We start from the raw sequence: 17033 nt of genomic DNA, 5'->3' as shown, positions 1-17033 counted from the left end.
GATATTTTTCTGAGTTTTAGTACTCTCTTCGTACCTTTGATCCTGAGAGCCACAGCAGTTTTAAAGGAAAATGATTTTATTCAAAGGTAAGCAATTCAAATTATTAAAATGTAGAATACTTGCCTATTATTTAATTGACCTGTAATATTTTTGTAACATATAAATTATTAATTTTCACTAAACTGATTTTTATGGTAAAAATTTACCTGTTCTTAGAAGTAAAGACCTGAAGTTCTTTAAAGTTTATTGTAACTAAGCATAATTTTGTAAGATAGATCTATCTATTCATCCATCCATCTATACACACTGTAGTTTAATATTTGTATGCAAGTTAACCACTAAATTCCAATTCAATTTTCTCCTATTGATCAAAAATGGCTTGAGCAATTGAAGCATACCAAAACATTTCTAGAATGCAAATATTATGCAGAAAGGGGGAAATTTTCAAATTCTGAAAAATGAATTATGCATTTCTAAATGCTTAATAGAATTATCAAATATATCTTTGAATGAAAAAGTTGCCTCAAATATATTTTTTGAAAGTCCATCATAAGTAGAAGGTGAAATAAATGTTGATGAACCCTTTAAGAAAATTTTTAACTCAGAAAGTCCTTCTCCCTCTTTTCTTGTTTATAGTCATTACCACATCCCTTTGCCTGGCATGCAGGATGTTGTTTATTAAGATTTAAATGTATAAATAAGCCATTATTTGATACATTAATGAAGTACCAAATATTGAAAATAAAAATTACATTAAAAAGTTTCTACACTACTCCACTGAGTCAGGAGACAATCAAGGGACACTGAACACTCTCTTAAGAGAAATATTCTGTGATGCCCCAAACAAAATCACAGAAAATGAGCTAAAGGAAAATGTATACTTTTCTCTATTGCAATCTCTTAGTTTTAAAGCTGATTAAGTTCATGAATAGAAAGTTGAGGGTATGCCTCAAGTTCCCCTTGTATTGCTATAATCTTTTTAAAAAGGCAAAAAGAAAAAAATATAACAATTTTTATGTCAAAAATATAGAAATCCTGTTGTTATATATAATCTCTGAGTATAATAAAGCACAAATATTCCCTTACAAAAATATTAATAGTTTACAATACAGTATTAAGTCAGAAAAGCAGTTAAAGTGATTCTTAGAAAAGTATTCCTCTATCAAATGAAATTGAATATTTTAAACTGAAACTTTAAGTCTGTTTCCAAATCTGACACTTCTTTCACCAGACGTCCTTTAATAAATAATCTCAGACAACAAAGAACAAATAGATCAGCTGTTCTTAAAATGTACAAATTCAGAATAAAGTAAATAATTGGTTAGGGAAACTAACATTTTTTGAGTTAATCCATGCTCCCACTAATTCCTACGATCTGGGATTTAAAGACAAAAGCCTGAGTGACAACATTTATACTTGTAATCCATTTAAATGAATAGCAGAACAAAAACATGTACAAATTGATAAACATTTGAGTACAGAGCACCTTTAAGCTTTTTGATCCAGGAATGCTCTTTGAAATTCTGTAAACCACAGCCATTGCATAGCAGAGCCTCCTTCACAATAAGCTCCTTCTACTCCACAGCAGCTTCAAAAACCTCATGCTTTCATGAGTAAATCAAATGATTATACAACCTTTAAATGATTTTAACCTAAAGGCATTATTTTAAGTCTATGAAAAACTTTGAAATAGCTTAATGTCTTTTACTCAAAAATGGATGAAGGTGGTCAAAAGGCAGAACTTCCAATTATAAAATAAATAATGCCTAGGGATGTAGGGGATAGTATGGTGGCTCTAGCTAGTTCTTAGGTATTGCATATTTCAAAGTTGCTAAGAGAGTAGATCTTAAAGGTTCTCGTCACAATAAAAAAAATTGTAACCATCTGTAGTGATGGATGTTAACTAGACCTATTGTAGTGATCATTTTACAGTACAGATATACTATATAGAATCTTTATATTATATACCTGAAACAAAAATAATCTTATATGCCAATTATACCTCAATTTTTTAAAATAAGGGTAAATATTTTGTATGAAAAGATTCAAAATTTTTGTGCATTTTTAAGATTATATTTTGATTATTAGGGAAGCATTATAAACTTAAAATAAGCAAAAGAAGCGGATTATGCATCGATCTTGAAGCATTCTTCTCTTTTCTAAATTTTTCATTCTGGATTGTGTCATCTTATCCTTTACCTAATTATCTCACCTGGTGGTAGCAAGATATTTCCCTCTTTTCCTACCTTTCTCCAATATACATAATAAATATAGCTCCAAAATGATGTGTATTTTATAGTCTTTCTTTCCCTTGGTACTGAATGGATGACATATCTTCTATAACCATAGTGAGATGAAATAGAAAAAAAGTGGATTTATTTAACTATAGTTGGTATACTATGTTATACTTGGTTACATTAGCTGCAGGTGTACAATAGTGATTCGACATTTTTATACCTTATAATGTGATCACCCTACTAATTCAAGTAATCATGTATCACCGTGCAAACTTATCACAATATTATTGACATATTTCCCTTCCTCTTTTCACCCATCCCTCTACTTGCTCCCTTCTGGTAACCATTCCTTTGGTCTCTGTTTCTATGAGTCTGTTTTTTTCTGTTTTGTTTGTTTTGTTTTTGAATTCCACATATAAGTGAAACCATACCGTATTTGTCTTTCTCTGCCTGACTTATTTTACTTAGCATAACACCCTCTAGATCTATCCATGTTGCCACAAATGGCAAGATTTTATTCTTGAAAAAAAGTTTTTTACTCCCCATTTTATATGGTGTCTAATAAAGACATTGTTCTAACCACCTGTGTTATAATTATTTGGAAGGATTTCTAAAAATCACAATATGCTATTTTGATTTCTTTAAAATCATATCTAAATTACTTAGTGTTAAAGAAAATAGAATATTTTAATTCAATTTTTTAAATTTTTTATTGTTCAGCCCCAACATAGGCCTAGTACCTAGAGCCCCGACTGATTTGAGAAAGATAGGCACAACTAAAAGTTTTACTACTATAAATTCCTATTTTTATAGAAGCAAGAATTTTCTCCCATTGGTTAGATGAACTGTAACCAAAAGTGAATGGTATCATGTAAACTTTTACTCCTTTAGATTGTATGTTTCGTGGAGGTAGGAACCATGTCCATTTTTGCTCACAATTTATATACATCTCTTAGCATACAGGAAGCTCTAAAAGAAAGGTTATATTAGATGAGAAAATCAAGATACAGAATAGTGTAAATGATATGAACGTATTTTTATAAAATGATGACAAAATCTTCTGAGTGTGTACGTATGTTTACGTGCATGTGTGTGTGTAGAGAAAAATAAGGAATGACACAGTTTGTCACTATGGGTGACACCTAGGAGACTGCTATTGTCAGAGGGAAGGAGAAGAAAAACATTAAAGTATATAAAACTGGTATTACAACAAGTCATGATTATAGTGAAAAGTTATATTATAATTATACAAATAATGGGGCATTTAGGAACTATCTCAAATGGAGCAACTAAAGGAAAATCAAAAGCATAACAAGATACATTAACTAATATGGTTTTTGTATTCTAGAAAAGAAATATCTAATAAATAAGAAAAATAATATAGTTTCACACAGAAATGAGTGCTCTGAAGAATGTTACAGTTTAGGTAATAGATAAGAAGAGATAGCCTGAGCTCAGGAAAGATATCAGGGCTGGGAGCTGTAAATATGGTATTCATCAGGCTACAGATGGTATTGAAAACCACATGATTCCATGTGATTATCTAGAGAGTGGGTGTGATCAAGTAGAGAGTTGAGGGCTATACCCTAGAGCACTCTAACATCTATAGAATAGGATATGGAAAGGGAATCAACAGAGATGACTGAAAAAGCAGTCCACCAGGAAACAAAGTGTATATTTTCCTTTAATGTCTTTGTTCAGGGAGATGAAGAGTAAGATTTGACCAATGAATCAGACAACATGAAGACTGCTAGTGATATTCACAATAGCAAGTGAAGTGAAGGAGCAAGGGTGAAAGCCTACTTGAGGTAAGCCAAAAAGAACAGAGGTGAAGAGTAGAGACAATGAAACAACTCCTTCTCTGAGTTTCACTGTAAAGTATATTACAGGAATGGTGCAGAGAAATGGTAGGCAATAAATAGAGGGGCTCAATGGGATCAGTGGAGGCTTTCTAAAAAGGATATGTATCATATCATGTTTGTATGCTCATCATGGGGAAAACCTATGATGTGGGAGAAAGAAGAGATAATTTCAAGAGAAAACTCAGAGAAATGTGAGGAAAGGCTTAGGCTTAGGTTGAAGAAAAAACAACTAGATATGTGCTTATCCTTGAGGCATACATCGATATATGATGAGAAAGTGCTTTCTCCTAAGAGCAAGTAATATTTGAAATTATTCTACTGCATTTTATTAAAATCAATATAGATTTATGTCACATCAGCTGTTCCTTAGCCAAAGATCCACAACTGGCCATTTCAATCAAGAAAACCATGATAATGCATCATGAGAGACATTTTCTGGTTATTTATATTCTCCAAAACTGTAAACTAAAAAATATGATGGTACAAACAGGTAAAATATATGAAAAAAGTATTAATAGAGTGAGAAATATTTTTCAGTTATTCTAGGACCCCAGTGCTATACAATTTCCATTAAAAAAAACCCAACTCTGAAGATGTCTACTTATATTTTAGAAGAAAAAAGGTAATTTATATTTAACCCACTATAACTTCATTCTTAGAAATTTCTCAAATAAATATCTTTAATACTGCAATAGCTATTCTACTGTGTAACAAATAAGATATGATTTTAAAATCACTGATCAATGCACTCCTCCTTCTTCGTAACTCATGCCAACAAACATCTTTTAAACTCATCTGAAGTATGAAAAAGAAGCCCACCCACGCCTTTTTTTGGACTTTTTTGTATGCTTAAAACTAGGGATTTCTTAAACCTAGACAACATAAGCATAACACTAATAGCAGCTAGAAATGTAGCAATCTTTTACAATGAGTATTCAATACCAAGTTTATAGACAGCGAGGAAAAACTTTTATTTCCCTACCTACGGATATAGGCACAAAACTATAGACATAAAAAGTTCATGTAAGCCTATTACAGGAATAATATACTAACATTGAATAAAATTGGTCAATTTCCTTCTATTTATAACCCTTAATTTTCATTCACAATTATCCAAGGTACATTTACTTGCATGCATAATTTTATAACTTACAAAGACAAAAATCTACAAAAGTAGTTTTTAGAGATCTCTGAAAATATTAAAACTTAAAGTGTTTTAACTACCAAGTCTACTTTCTCCACATATTTAGTCTTCTTCCTGTCATGAACAATGAGATGATTCAGGAATCTTCAATGGACCCAGGAAAATAAGAGATCATAATCTTTCTCTCCTTTACAGCTGAATAAAGTAGCTTGAACTCCCAGCAAAAAATTTTCTTACCCAGGAAAATGACTCTAGTAAAATTGTATTTTTATATAAAAGGTTTTTAGTAATAACTTTGTCTTTTAGTAAAAGAAAAACACCCAAATTATTCTTTTGGTCATATTTAAACTCTTAATTCAGTCAGCAGAATAATGGCCCAAGAAACCAAAGCTAGAAAACATTACCACAGGAACCCAAACTACACTGACACAACACATTTTAAGTTCAGGGAGCAAAACATGGGCAAGCTTGAATTTTTACAACCAACATCTGTTTATAAATCAGTCTATCACCCTAGTTTGAACAAAGTACTTGATTCTCAAAATAATAAAGTGGATAATAGAACCTGAGTACACAGAAAAAGTCCCCACAGAAAAAAATTGACACAAGAATAAGAGGTGATTGTTTTAATAAATTCTGACTCAGACTTTGTTGTTCCTTTGTTCCTTTGTTCTGTGTATTTGTTCAATTTGAAGGGCTTACCATCTTGCTGGCCATGAAGAGCCTGGGGACTCTGCATTCTTTCCTCAAGATTGGAGCTAAGATCAGAGTTCACTGCTGACATCCGTGTGGAATCGCTCATATCAAATTCATCACTTTCTATTGAACTTTCATCCTGAAAACAATTTTAAAATATCAACAAGTGTCATAAAATATAATACATTCGAATAGTGACCATTTTATTGATAGGGTCCATAAAATTTAGCCAGTATGCAAGCTTTTACAGAACTCAGTAAAATATGTTACCCATTAACAGAGACTTGAAATAACAAATAACTGAATAATCTCTCCCTTTCAGGAACTTCAAAACTTGTGAAGTTGCTTCAAATAATGTATCTATGTACAGGCGGATTTAAAAGGTAAAATAATATGTTTAGGAAAGATGTAATTGGGAAATTATCCTGAATAATAAAAATAATAAAATAATAAAAAACCTTAACCAAAAAATATACATTGGCAAAGAGGATGGACTCTAATAATAGACAAACTTACATGGCTAGATGCAAAGTCCACATTGTTGGAAAGCAAGATAACCCTAGCACATCCTTTCTTTTCTTACGAATGAATATAAATTGTATAGCAAGCACAAAAAGGAATCCTAGGTAAAGTGATAAAGATACATTTGCCAAAAGCCAGTTCACCAAATAGTTAAATTAGCCAAAGGCCAGTTGGCCAAATGGCCAATTCATCAAAACTTGTCAAGCGTCATCTTAACCAAATGTAAAATATTTTGCTGTAGTCGTTTCAGTAAAGCAAATTCCTTTAGGAGAACTGACTCTTAGATGAATGGTGTGCTTATGGAGGCAGGAAGGCCTGAGAAACCTGTGTGAAATATTGTAAATATTTATTGAAATCACAAGGTTTCACTTTAATTTGAAATGTTTGATGTGAAAGTTTAACATTAATATAATAATTAGCAGTAGCAGTGGTAGCAGTGCTATTTATGTTGCAGACACTGTTCTTCATATTTGTTCATTCACTTCGTCTTCATCACAGCCTATGAGTTAGTACCAGAATTCATCCAATTTACAGATTGATAAATTGAGGCACAGAGCAGTTAAATAATTGGGAGTCACAAGCATCACCCAGGCTTGAGAAAATAGCTTCTTTGAATAGTAAGAGTAACCGTGGCTTCATAAATGACATCTTGGTGTCAGCAAAGAAGCTGCTATGGCAACAGGGACATTCTAATGAACTTACAAATTGGCCTTCTGATCCACAGGTCAGACCAAGGTGATTTGGTTGTCCTTCCTTTACTAAAGGTTTAATTATGTCTGGGTACACTGAGTAGCACTAACTCTTCATTAATTCAGCAAGGAAATGCCACCCTGTGAGGCCTCTGGGCAATCGGTCACATGGACTTCTTCTCCCAGCAGCATGCCCTCTCTCTCAGTACCTTGTTTGTGAGGCCTCTGGGCAATCGGTCACATGGACTTCTCCCAGCGGCATGCCCTCTCTCTCGGTACCTTGTATTCTCCAATTCTAAATGCTAAGAAAACCCAAAACATCTGAAAAAAATATATATGTTAAAAGGAGAAAATAACAGAATTCAATGTGCACATCAATGTTATAGATGTGTACCATATATCTACATATATATATATATACACATACAAAATAGATGATATAGATATCCATTATATATACTGTATATAGTGTCTGTGATGTGATAGTAATTTAGAACACATTCTCTAGAGCTAGACTACCTGGTTCAGATCCAAGCTCTGCCACTTATTAGATGTGTTATCTTAAGCAAATTTTTTGTGCCTCAATTTCCTCATCTATAAAATGGAAATAATAATAGTTTCAATTTCATAGGGCTGTATGAGAATTAAGGGTGTATAATATATTTAACGTTTTTAGAACAATGTTAGATACATAATAAGCACAAGACTTTTTGATATTATGCAGAATTCTACAGTATATAATATGATTCATACTTATTATAGGAACATATATAAAAATAAATTTAAATATAATGGTAAAGATGACCAACATGTGTTTATAAAGTAGCCTTATATTCTACATAACATAGTCTTTATAGTAAGCACTTATTATATATACTACAAATGGCTAACTACATGTAACCTAGTATAATATCATTTTAATGGTGTGTGTGTATATGTGTCTAAAGAAAAGCTAGACACAGAGTCAAATCACAGTTTCTGTTCCATAGAATGCTTATGTAAACTGCTATAGTACATTATAAATAATCAATATACCTTTTATCATCACTAAATGACATTCTTGTCAATATACGTTTTAAGAAATGCGGACAAGATTAAAACGTTTAGGTAACCAAATGTATCTGTTTTGTATTTTTATGTTTTAAAATCCACTATTTTAAAGTATTTATGATCATAAGTGACAATGATTATGACTATTTAAATATTTTCCTCCATGATATCCTATGAAATATAATTTGCATTTCACAGTTCTTCTACTTATTAGAATATGAATTATCCAACTGCTTACTTATAAAGGGCTTTAATGAAACTAAGTACATGCATTCATTCTGTAAGTTCTATTTTAATTATTAACTAATTAAATTATTATCTTTCAAAAGGTGGCAAAAGTGTATAAAAATATAATATTTTATTTTTTTATTATCAATGTAGAGATAGTGCTAATCACTCTAGGAAGAAATCAGTGAACATTTCTAAGAGTAAAGAATCAGAAAATTTGATTGATATGATATTAAGTATTTTATTTTATCCATGATCATCTTTAGGCCATTCATCTAAATCTTTTCCTCTTTATTTTGTTATAACAACCTGTGGAGAAAAAGTCTCCATATTTTACAATGTGAGCTTATTTCTCATGTAACTAAAACCTCACAATAATAAAAGCCATGCCAACCATCATAGAATTCTGCTTCCTTGAAACTTAATTAGAAAAAATTAGACTAAATATTTATTGTGACAATTTTCTTCCCTGTCTTTTCCCTTTTAAAATGGTCCTTATTATTTCCCTTTTAAAATGGCACTTATTAATTTTTAATAAACTTTATTATTGAGCTTTTATTTTTATTTTGATAAGTTGCTTGAAATTCAGATTCCTAATCTGTTTCCTATTTCATTTTAGTTTTCAAGTTCCAGATTTTACCTCTATGAGTCTCCACCATATATCACGTGATTTCCATTGTTATTGCCCCATTGATTCAAGATCTTTTTTCCTATTTCCTGAATGATGTAATAATAGTCTCCTAGTTATCTACCCACCTCCAAATTCTTCCCTACCAGTCCTGTTCACCAACTAGTGCCAAATTAATCTTCCCATATCAGAACAAGCCACTTTTCTGCTCATAAATTTGCAGCTATATCCAAGTCAATCCAAGTCAACCAAGTAATGTATAAGCTACTTAATCAAACATTCAGGGTTTTCCATAAGACTGCTTGAAAACCACTCTCACCAACCTCATCTTTGTTCTGTTTTTCACTTACCTTATGCTCAAATTAACTTAAAGCCTACCTTACTATTAGCCTTTCTGTGAAATACATCTCTTCAAACCTTAGTGTATATGAGTGTAGACCTTGTTAAAAATTCAGATCACCAACATGCACCTCAATAAGCTCTATGGGTGCTGTTAATGCTGGTTATTCAGACACTGCTAGTCAAGAAAACATTCTGCAATGATGGAATTGCTATGAAACATTCCCTATTCATTGACTACCAGCCACACTTGGCTACTGAGCACTTGAAATGTGGCTAGTGTGACTGAAGAAATGAAAGTTTTAGTTCATTTTAATTAATTTTCATTTAAATGTCAATATCCACATGTGGCTAGTGGCTACCATATTTGGACAGTGTAGCTCTGACAATTCTCTTTGTTGGATCCTGAAAGTATATCCAATCATTCACTATTAGCAATGCAATAAACATACTAATACATAAATTATTTCATATATCACATTCTTTAGTATAAATTTCTAGTCAAATCATATAAATAACTTCTAGAAGTTTTACACAATTACTGGCCAACTCTCTCTGAGAAAGTTTGTTCCAGTTTAAATTTCATCAACTTTATAACAAGGTCAATTGGTCTTACAATGGATATAATATTTTGTAATCCTAAGGGATCCCATTTCCTGGCCTTCTTTATTTCCCATAATTTCATTTAGTATCTTCTTATACACATATTTTCATTCTTTACTTCTGCTATTGTCTGTCCCCCCAACACTAGAAGATAAGCTTAGCAAAGGCAAGATTTTTGTAACTTTATTCATTTTTATTCATGTTTATCTCCATTAACTACAAGAGTGCCTGTTACATAGATAGTACTCAGTAAGTATTGGATGAACTAATTTAATTAACACTTATTATAATTTAAATGTAACTGATCACAAAGGACTATCTCACTTGAATTTTATTTCAACATGACTTACCTTAATTAACCACTTTCCTATCTTTCGATAACTACAATTTCTAAAATTTTATAAATAATTTAACTAGTCATTTATCTGAATATTTTTAAGGCAGTATATATCCAATTTTGTATTTTCAAAATGTAAAGATAAGAGTTATTTTCCTAGTCCAGTTATAAATTTAAAAGTATCTATTTCCTTTGGGTGAAAATACTTAGGATTTTTTAAAAGCAGAAGGACTCAGCATATGTGAGTTTTATTGTTGGCACAAAGTTTATCTTCTTACTTTTTGGCCTAGAAATAAACATATCAACATTTAAATGAGCTTCCTACAAATAATTTGACAGCCCTAACTAGTTTATGAAGTTTTTAATATTTTCAATTATGTAATGAATCATAGAAATAATTTTTCCATTTTCAGGGATAGATAGACATTAATATTTTGTTAATTGTAATTCATGTTTTTAATCCAATGATTTAATTACTATTTATTTAATCATTTATAGGTAGCCATCTAGTATTGGAATCTGACATTGCCACTGTATTAATACAGATCTTCTTATAGAGTGTACCCTTTATAAAATCTTTCGAGATAAAATAATTCTATAAATATCATTTTGAAAGTAAATCTGCTCAAATGAAGAGGAAAACAAAAAATTTGATTTGAGTTTTATAAATAGCTCAATGAAGTCACTTTAAAAGAATTTAATAATTCTTCACCAAAGAATGCTATATTTGAAAAATAAATATTTAACCATATTTTCTGTTCTAGAGAAATTTCAAGGCGAGAATTTATTAGCCCGAGAAACTATTCCTAATATAGATAATCTGAATATATCTGTTGATTAATGGCTACTAACTAGTTAATAATGGTTTACTAAGCCCCTATTGTTATGTCTTTGGGGATTTATATACAGGGTACATATACAGCTTGGTCCTTGCCTTCGAGATACTTCAACTAAACTTGAGAGTTAATTGGTATACTAAAGAAGAATATTCAACAAATGTGCATTTTGTGTCTAATATATGCCAACAAGCATATTGCAAGATTTTTACTATGCAAATTAAATAGAATAATTTGAAATATCAAAACATCTCTAATAAGAAGAATCACTACAAACTGTCTCTAGAAAATGCACAGAAGTAGACAAAAATGCATAGAATGGTTAAGTAAAATATAATTTAAAAATATATGTGAGATTTCCATGGTAGGGAAATAATTATACTTGGAATACCTATTAAATTGACTTTTCTGATTTCCGGGCAAAATAGCCTTCGTTCTAAGGGCTTGGATACTTTCCTTGGATACTCATTTGGGATACTTTCCTCTAAAGTTTCTAGCACTTTTCCAAGGCTAGCCTTATGGAAGTCAATTAAGGAAAACTAATCTTCTTGGGAATAAACAAATTCCTACACAGCACTAATGTAGATGTGTTAAGACGAGGAATCTCTGTCACCTCCATCTGTGCAATCCCGGTGACATTCCTTTCATTAAAAACTAAATCACCATCTTCAAAATGCCATCATGCTTAATACAACAGTCATGGTTATCAAACTGCATTTTGACTTGTAAGTGATAACAAACATAGATATTCCCATTTTACCTCATCTTGCTGTGAGTTTAGCAGCTGCAATTTCATGTGCTTCATATAGGCCATGGTAATTGGCATGTTGTAGTCAATCATGCTGGTCACCAAAGTGGGAGGTTTTCCATTATCTGTAAGAAAACATTTTTAATGGGTAATGAAAGTGACACTGCATTCTACCTGTAATTTCAGAATGATCCAATTTGTTCAAATTGAAATAAGATTCTAGATACCAAGTTTTTAGGAGATCGGAAGCAGTATAGATAGATTGCAGAAAAAAGGGCTGGTAAGTTTCTACAAAGGTGCATTGGGACAAATTAGCATTAGGGATAAATTAGTTATTTCTAACTCCAGAGGAGCTTTTGATGTCCTGCGTAACAAGTGAAGGCAAAATAGTGATTAAACATAATTATTTGTAATTTTTGTCTTTTCATCTTTTGCTGCAAACTTACTTCCTATATGTACTACTGGAGTATTTGCTCCTTTTTTTTCTTTTCATATTTTTGCCAGTCCACTCATCCTCTGACACATAAGAATGGACTAGCCGAAGTATATCTTTGAGACTAATTTAATTGCTGAGAGAATTTCATAGATTGGGAAAATAATTTTTAATGAAAGCTAAAGCCAAATTATACTTTGTATGTAAAATTTTCAGTGAAGGAACTCCATACTATTCATCACTTTTACAAAAATAAGTAATTGGCAGAACTAAAAGGACACCAACAGAACATCAATTTTCTTGCTGAATATATCTAAAATACCATGGAATACACATAATAAATTAAAATTAAAGTATTATTATAGGGAAAAAAAGTTGTTTGCCACAATCAAAACTGTCTTCTGAGAATGGGCACTGAACTACTTTGTAAGTGGATGTTAAAAATTCACTGCCACCCACTTGAATAAATGAGATGATCTGACTTGTTGAACTGTTTCAGTCTACCACATTTTTACAAAAATGTGAGCTATAAATTGCTATTATGAATAAAATTACTTTAAATCTCACTATTTGACACTGCAGCTACCTTTATGATCTGTTCCATCTGGGTTTAAATGCATTCTTTTCTGGCACTCTGAGCAGCTCATTAGAAATCGTGTCACCGCTTCTCTTGGTAGGAAGGCATAGCTCTCTGAAATCTGCAATGATTCACAAAACAGAAATGTTATTATATAAGCTGACTGAGAGTGATTCAACAGAAATGATCATTGTATTTCCAAATAAGACGCATTATTCCATAGTGGCAGGAAGCACAATGAAAGCATGCACTGCATACCATGCATCATTTCAAGAAATATCTATCCAACTTGATAGCATGTCTCTTAAAAATAGCTAATAATGCAATGCAGAGAAAAAAAATCGATCACATCTGAATGAATATGTTTATATTTTTTCATTTCTTTTAGTAAGAATAATCAGTGTACAGATATTTTTGTGAATTTTCCTTATTAAAAATTGCAACATTGTTTTTAAAACTTACTACTACAATCATCACAAATTTATCCAATTTTACATGTCTATTTAAAAATTTTGCCCCAAGAAGAATCAATAAACTTTGGATTTAGCATTAATGAGCACTTAGTCATTATTGCTTTTCAAAATATTTTAAGTAAAAATAAAAGAGAATTCTAACTGAACTCATGTATATATTTACTGCAGTGAATCATCCCTTCCACAGAAAATGACACACCTGGAATAGCATTTTGGCCACTTATTTCATTTCTTACTTTATCAGTTTTTTGTAATTTATGTCCACAACAGCACACACTGATTGTCAGAGCAAGCTTTTCCAGTGCCCTATGTAGAGCTTCTATTTTCAGAATCTGATCTAGAGTCGAGTTAGAAATCAATACTCCTGTCATGGATTTTTTATAACACTCTTTTTAAAACGCAAGCTATTTCTCTCATCAAAGCAAATAATTTCTGAAGTGAAACTGATAGATTGCTAAATACCTCTAAATAAAAATTAGCACTGACTCAGGCAGTGCTACTAAGAAGTCTGCTATAGGGAATTAGTTTTCCACCATAGCACTAATACTGGTACATGAAATATGAGATAAGCAGGAGGAATGAATAAGTTGTAAATTAGACATAAGTGCCAGAGACTTTTTCTCAGAAGCATGCATAGCTATTATGAACACTAATATACTTTAAGTTTGTAGAAGGGAAAGAATATATGTACCTCATGTGTAATTGAGTACAATTCTACACCAATTCCACTAATGGTGATGGGGTCGACTTTTGTTTATCCATGCTGTAGAATGAGCACAGTATTGAGTAAACCCTACATACTAAGATCTAAAGTTATAAGGCATATTTTTCCTGAATTCATATTAAAACCAGTTGGTGTCACTTTGCCTATACCATTGACTTTCAGGAAAAGAAACCATAAGAATACTAAAGAGAAGGAACAAGTCTATATTTAAAATCTGTCATGGATGATCCATATACAGGTAATTAAAGTTCAACTTTACTAGGATTTTTAAATGTGAAACTTGATTTTTAATATAACTATCATTTGTATATTAAGGTGTCCAGTTTTTAAAAAAAAAATCTCTTTGTACTATATAAGAAAATGCGAGAAAAATAAGCAGAAAAATATGAAAGTATTTCATCAAACTATTTATATTAGTTATTAAAAAAGGAAATATATACATAATTTAAATTCTCATTCATGCTCTCTTATACTTTCTCTAGACCTACACATACACACACACACACACAAATTGGATTCCTATTCATCTATTTTACAGAGGTAACTAACACCTTTGCCTGATTTATTTCTCTGATTAGAGATCATTTTTCTGACTCTCTGAAAATCTATTTTACAATAATGCATAAGTAAAAAAAAAGTTTATGAGGCATACTCAGCTGGTCCTGATATTTTATATTTTAACTCACATGGAGTTACAGTCCATTGGAAATAATAGAGCTGACCAGTAAATTCATTAACAAATAGGATTTCAGAGGAATGCTCCATTGATTTTCATAAAGGATTTCTATTAAATCTTTTCTCTCCTTGTATGAAAGTCTTCTACTGAAAGAAAGATAGGCAAGTGGTGGAATTGAAGAGATGCTCCATTGGCTTCCATGGTCCTGATGCACTCACTCTACATTCTGCCTTTTTACCAATGCTAATAAAGCGCATGTGTAGGAACCCCTTCTGGACAGATTTATGATTGGCCATACTCAATTATAATACTTGTCCTCGCTCTACTTAGCTCCAAATCAATTTGTCTTGGAATCATTATTAATCATATTATATTTCTTTATAGTTTACTCTGAAAAACAAGTACCTATAATGGTCACAAACATATTTGTGTTTATGTGCACCTGTGTACATAAGATATTATAAAGTCTCACTTTATACCTTACAAAAGATTGCTAGCAAGTATTTTATCACATTATTTTCTGTGGTGGTATTCTGGCATAGTGCTCGGAATGTCACTATATGTTGCCCAAGTGGATAAAAGCTCTTATTGGGTACATTTCTTGATACTGAGAATCTTCTCTTCCCCGCCTCATGTTCACTGGGACCCAGAGACTATGGAGTCTTCTTATGTACTGGGAGGAGAGATCCTCTGAACAGACTCTTCAAGTCTCACACTGATTTCTGAAACAATAGTTCTGCGATAGAGGTGAAAAGGGAAAATCATTCCTTTTTCCTTATCTAGAATCTTACCTCCCAGACTTCTTTAAAATTAGGAGTCCTAGGCAATCTTCATTGCTGAGGTTCTCAGAACATTTTTAAAAATGAAAACATATCCTTCAAAATTCTTAAATTATGGTCATTAGAATAATTAAATTTCAGAATTAAAGCCGTTTGATGAAATCCTGTCTTTTGATCCTGCTGGTATCCTTTAGTAACCCCATTCAGAAATAACGCTGAAAGCCAATGTGTGAAGCATCTTTTGAACTTGAGTCCTAGGCTAAACACCCCAATGGCCCTGCCCTGATGAAAGGCCCTGTTTCTGTGAATGTTTGAAATGCTAAATCAACTTTAAATAGGTATTCATAAATGTTGATAAAACTCAGGGTTGTGTTCTTCTAGGCTGTCTATTCATCAATGTCCTAACATCTTCCGTGCAACACGTAAAAGTAATTGTAAATAAAACCTAATAGTAAGGGACAGAAATAAAAAAATTTTGATTCAGATGCTTGAAATACCATTCTACTAATGCTATAATTAATTATATAAAATGCTATATACATTCATAAATGTCTATTTCCTTGATCCACTTTTCATTTTCTAGGATAGAAATTAGACTTCAAATATACAGTACAGAATATTTTCTTGAACATTGGTGAGGAGAATACTTGAAAATGTATTCTTAGAAATACCTTTATATTTGAGAAAAATAGTATTTCCCTAGAATTTGTTTAGGAACACGGAAATGCTGCAGCTTGTTAGTAATGAGAAGCAAAATATAACATAAATAGATATTAGTCTTGCTCCCACTGAACTAAACCCTAAAGACAATTGCCATGTGACAAGCCAAACACATTGCTTACAGTAGAAACAAACAGGCAAAGGAACAACTAGAACATAGCCATAATGAACCACATAAACTAATGACCTTAACATTAATTTATCAGGTAAATAATTTGAGGTATCTCTTTATTAGAAATGTTATTTTCTAGTTGGATTTTTACATCCACTATTTTAGACAGTGGCCAAAACAGATTTTACGGTAATGTTCTGATAAACATACTGACTGATATAAGGAGATGAAATGAATTGCCATTGTTAGACAGTAGAGGACAAAACAAAGAGCTGAAAATCAAACCTACTTCTCCCAAATCCTGGTTTCTTTCTATAGGTTGAATGTATCACGGTGGGCTTATCCAACAGACAGAATAGACAAATGCTCAGGGTCGACGAAAAGCAGAAACATCAAAATAGATTTTTAAAAATTTGGTATTTCAAAAGCCCCAGAATATCAAAGTATTATCACAGGACAAAGTCAGCACTTGTGAAACTTCCTTAAACCTGAATTACAGATGAAAATGTGTTGTTCTTACCATTGTTGTTAAATTTTGAATTAGCTATGGTGAGGGGTTGATGCTGTGGCACAACATAATTTTTTCATTACTTATCACTTCTAAACTTTTAAAGACCTTA

General features: G+C 31.6%; 1 protein-coding gene across 9 annotated transcripts in view; it reads right to left on the bottom strand.

Annotated features, from left to right (window-relative positions):
- The window catches only part of NOL4 (nucleolar protein 4), a 276392-nt gene that overhangs the window by 168111 nt on the left and 91248 nt on the right, over nucleotides 1–17033 (bottom strand). For all 9 annotated transcript variants that reach the window (XM_025038637.1, XM_006919989.2, XM_025038634.1 and 6 more), the window contains 3 exons: nucleotides 12939–13050; nucleotides 11932–12044; nucleotides 5946–6078 (listed from right to left, as the gene is read on the bottom strand). In XM_025038637.1, the coding sequence (XP_024894405.1) occupies nucleotides 5946–6078; nucleotides 11932–12044; nucleotides 12939–12999 (307 nt within the window). In that variant the 5' untranslated portion in view covers nucleotides 13000–13050. The remainder of the gene's footprint in view (nucleotides 1–5945; nucleotides 6079–11931; nucleotides 12045–12938; nucleotides 13051–17033) is intronic.

This window comes from Pteropus alecto, unplaced genomic scaffold (assembly GCF_000325575.1).
Source record: "Pteropus alecto unplaced genomic scaffold, ASM32557v1 scaffold146, whole genome shotgun sequence".
Classification (NCBI taxonomy): domain Eukaryota; kingdom Metazoa; phylum Chordata; class Mammalia; order Chiroptera; family Pteropodidae; genus Pteropus; species Pteropus alecto.
This window is presented reverse-complemented; position numbering and strand designations above follow the sequence as displayed.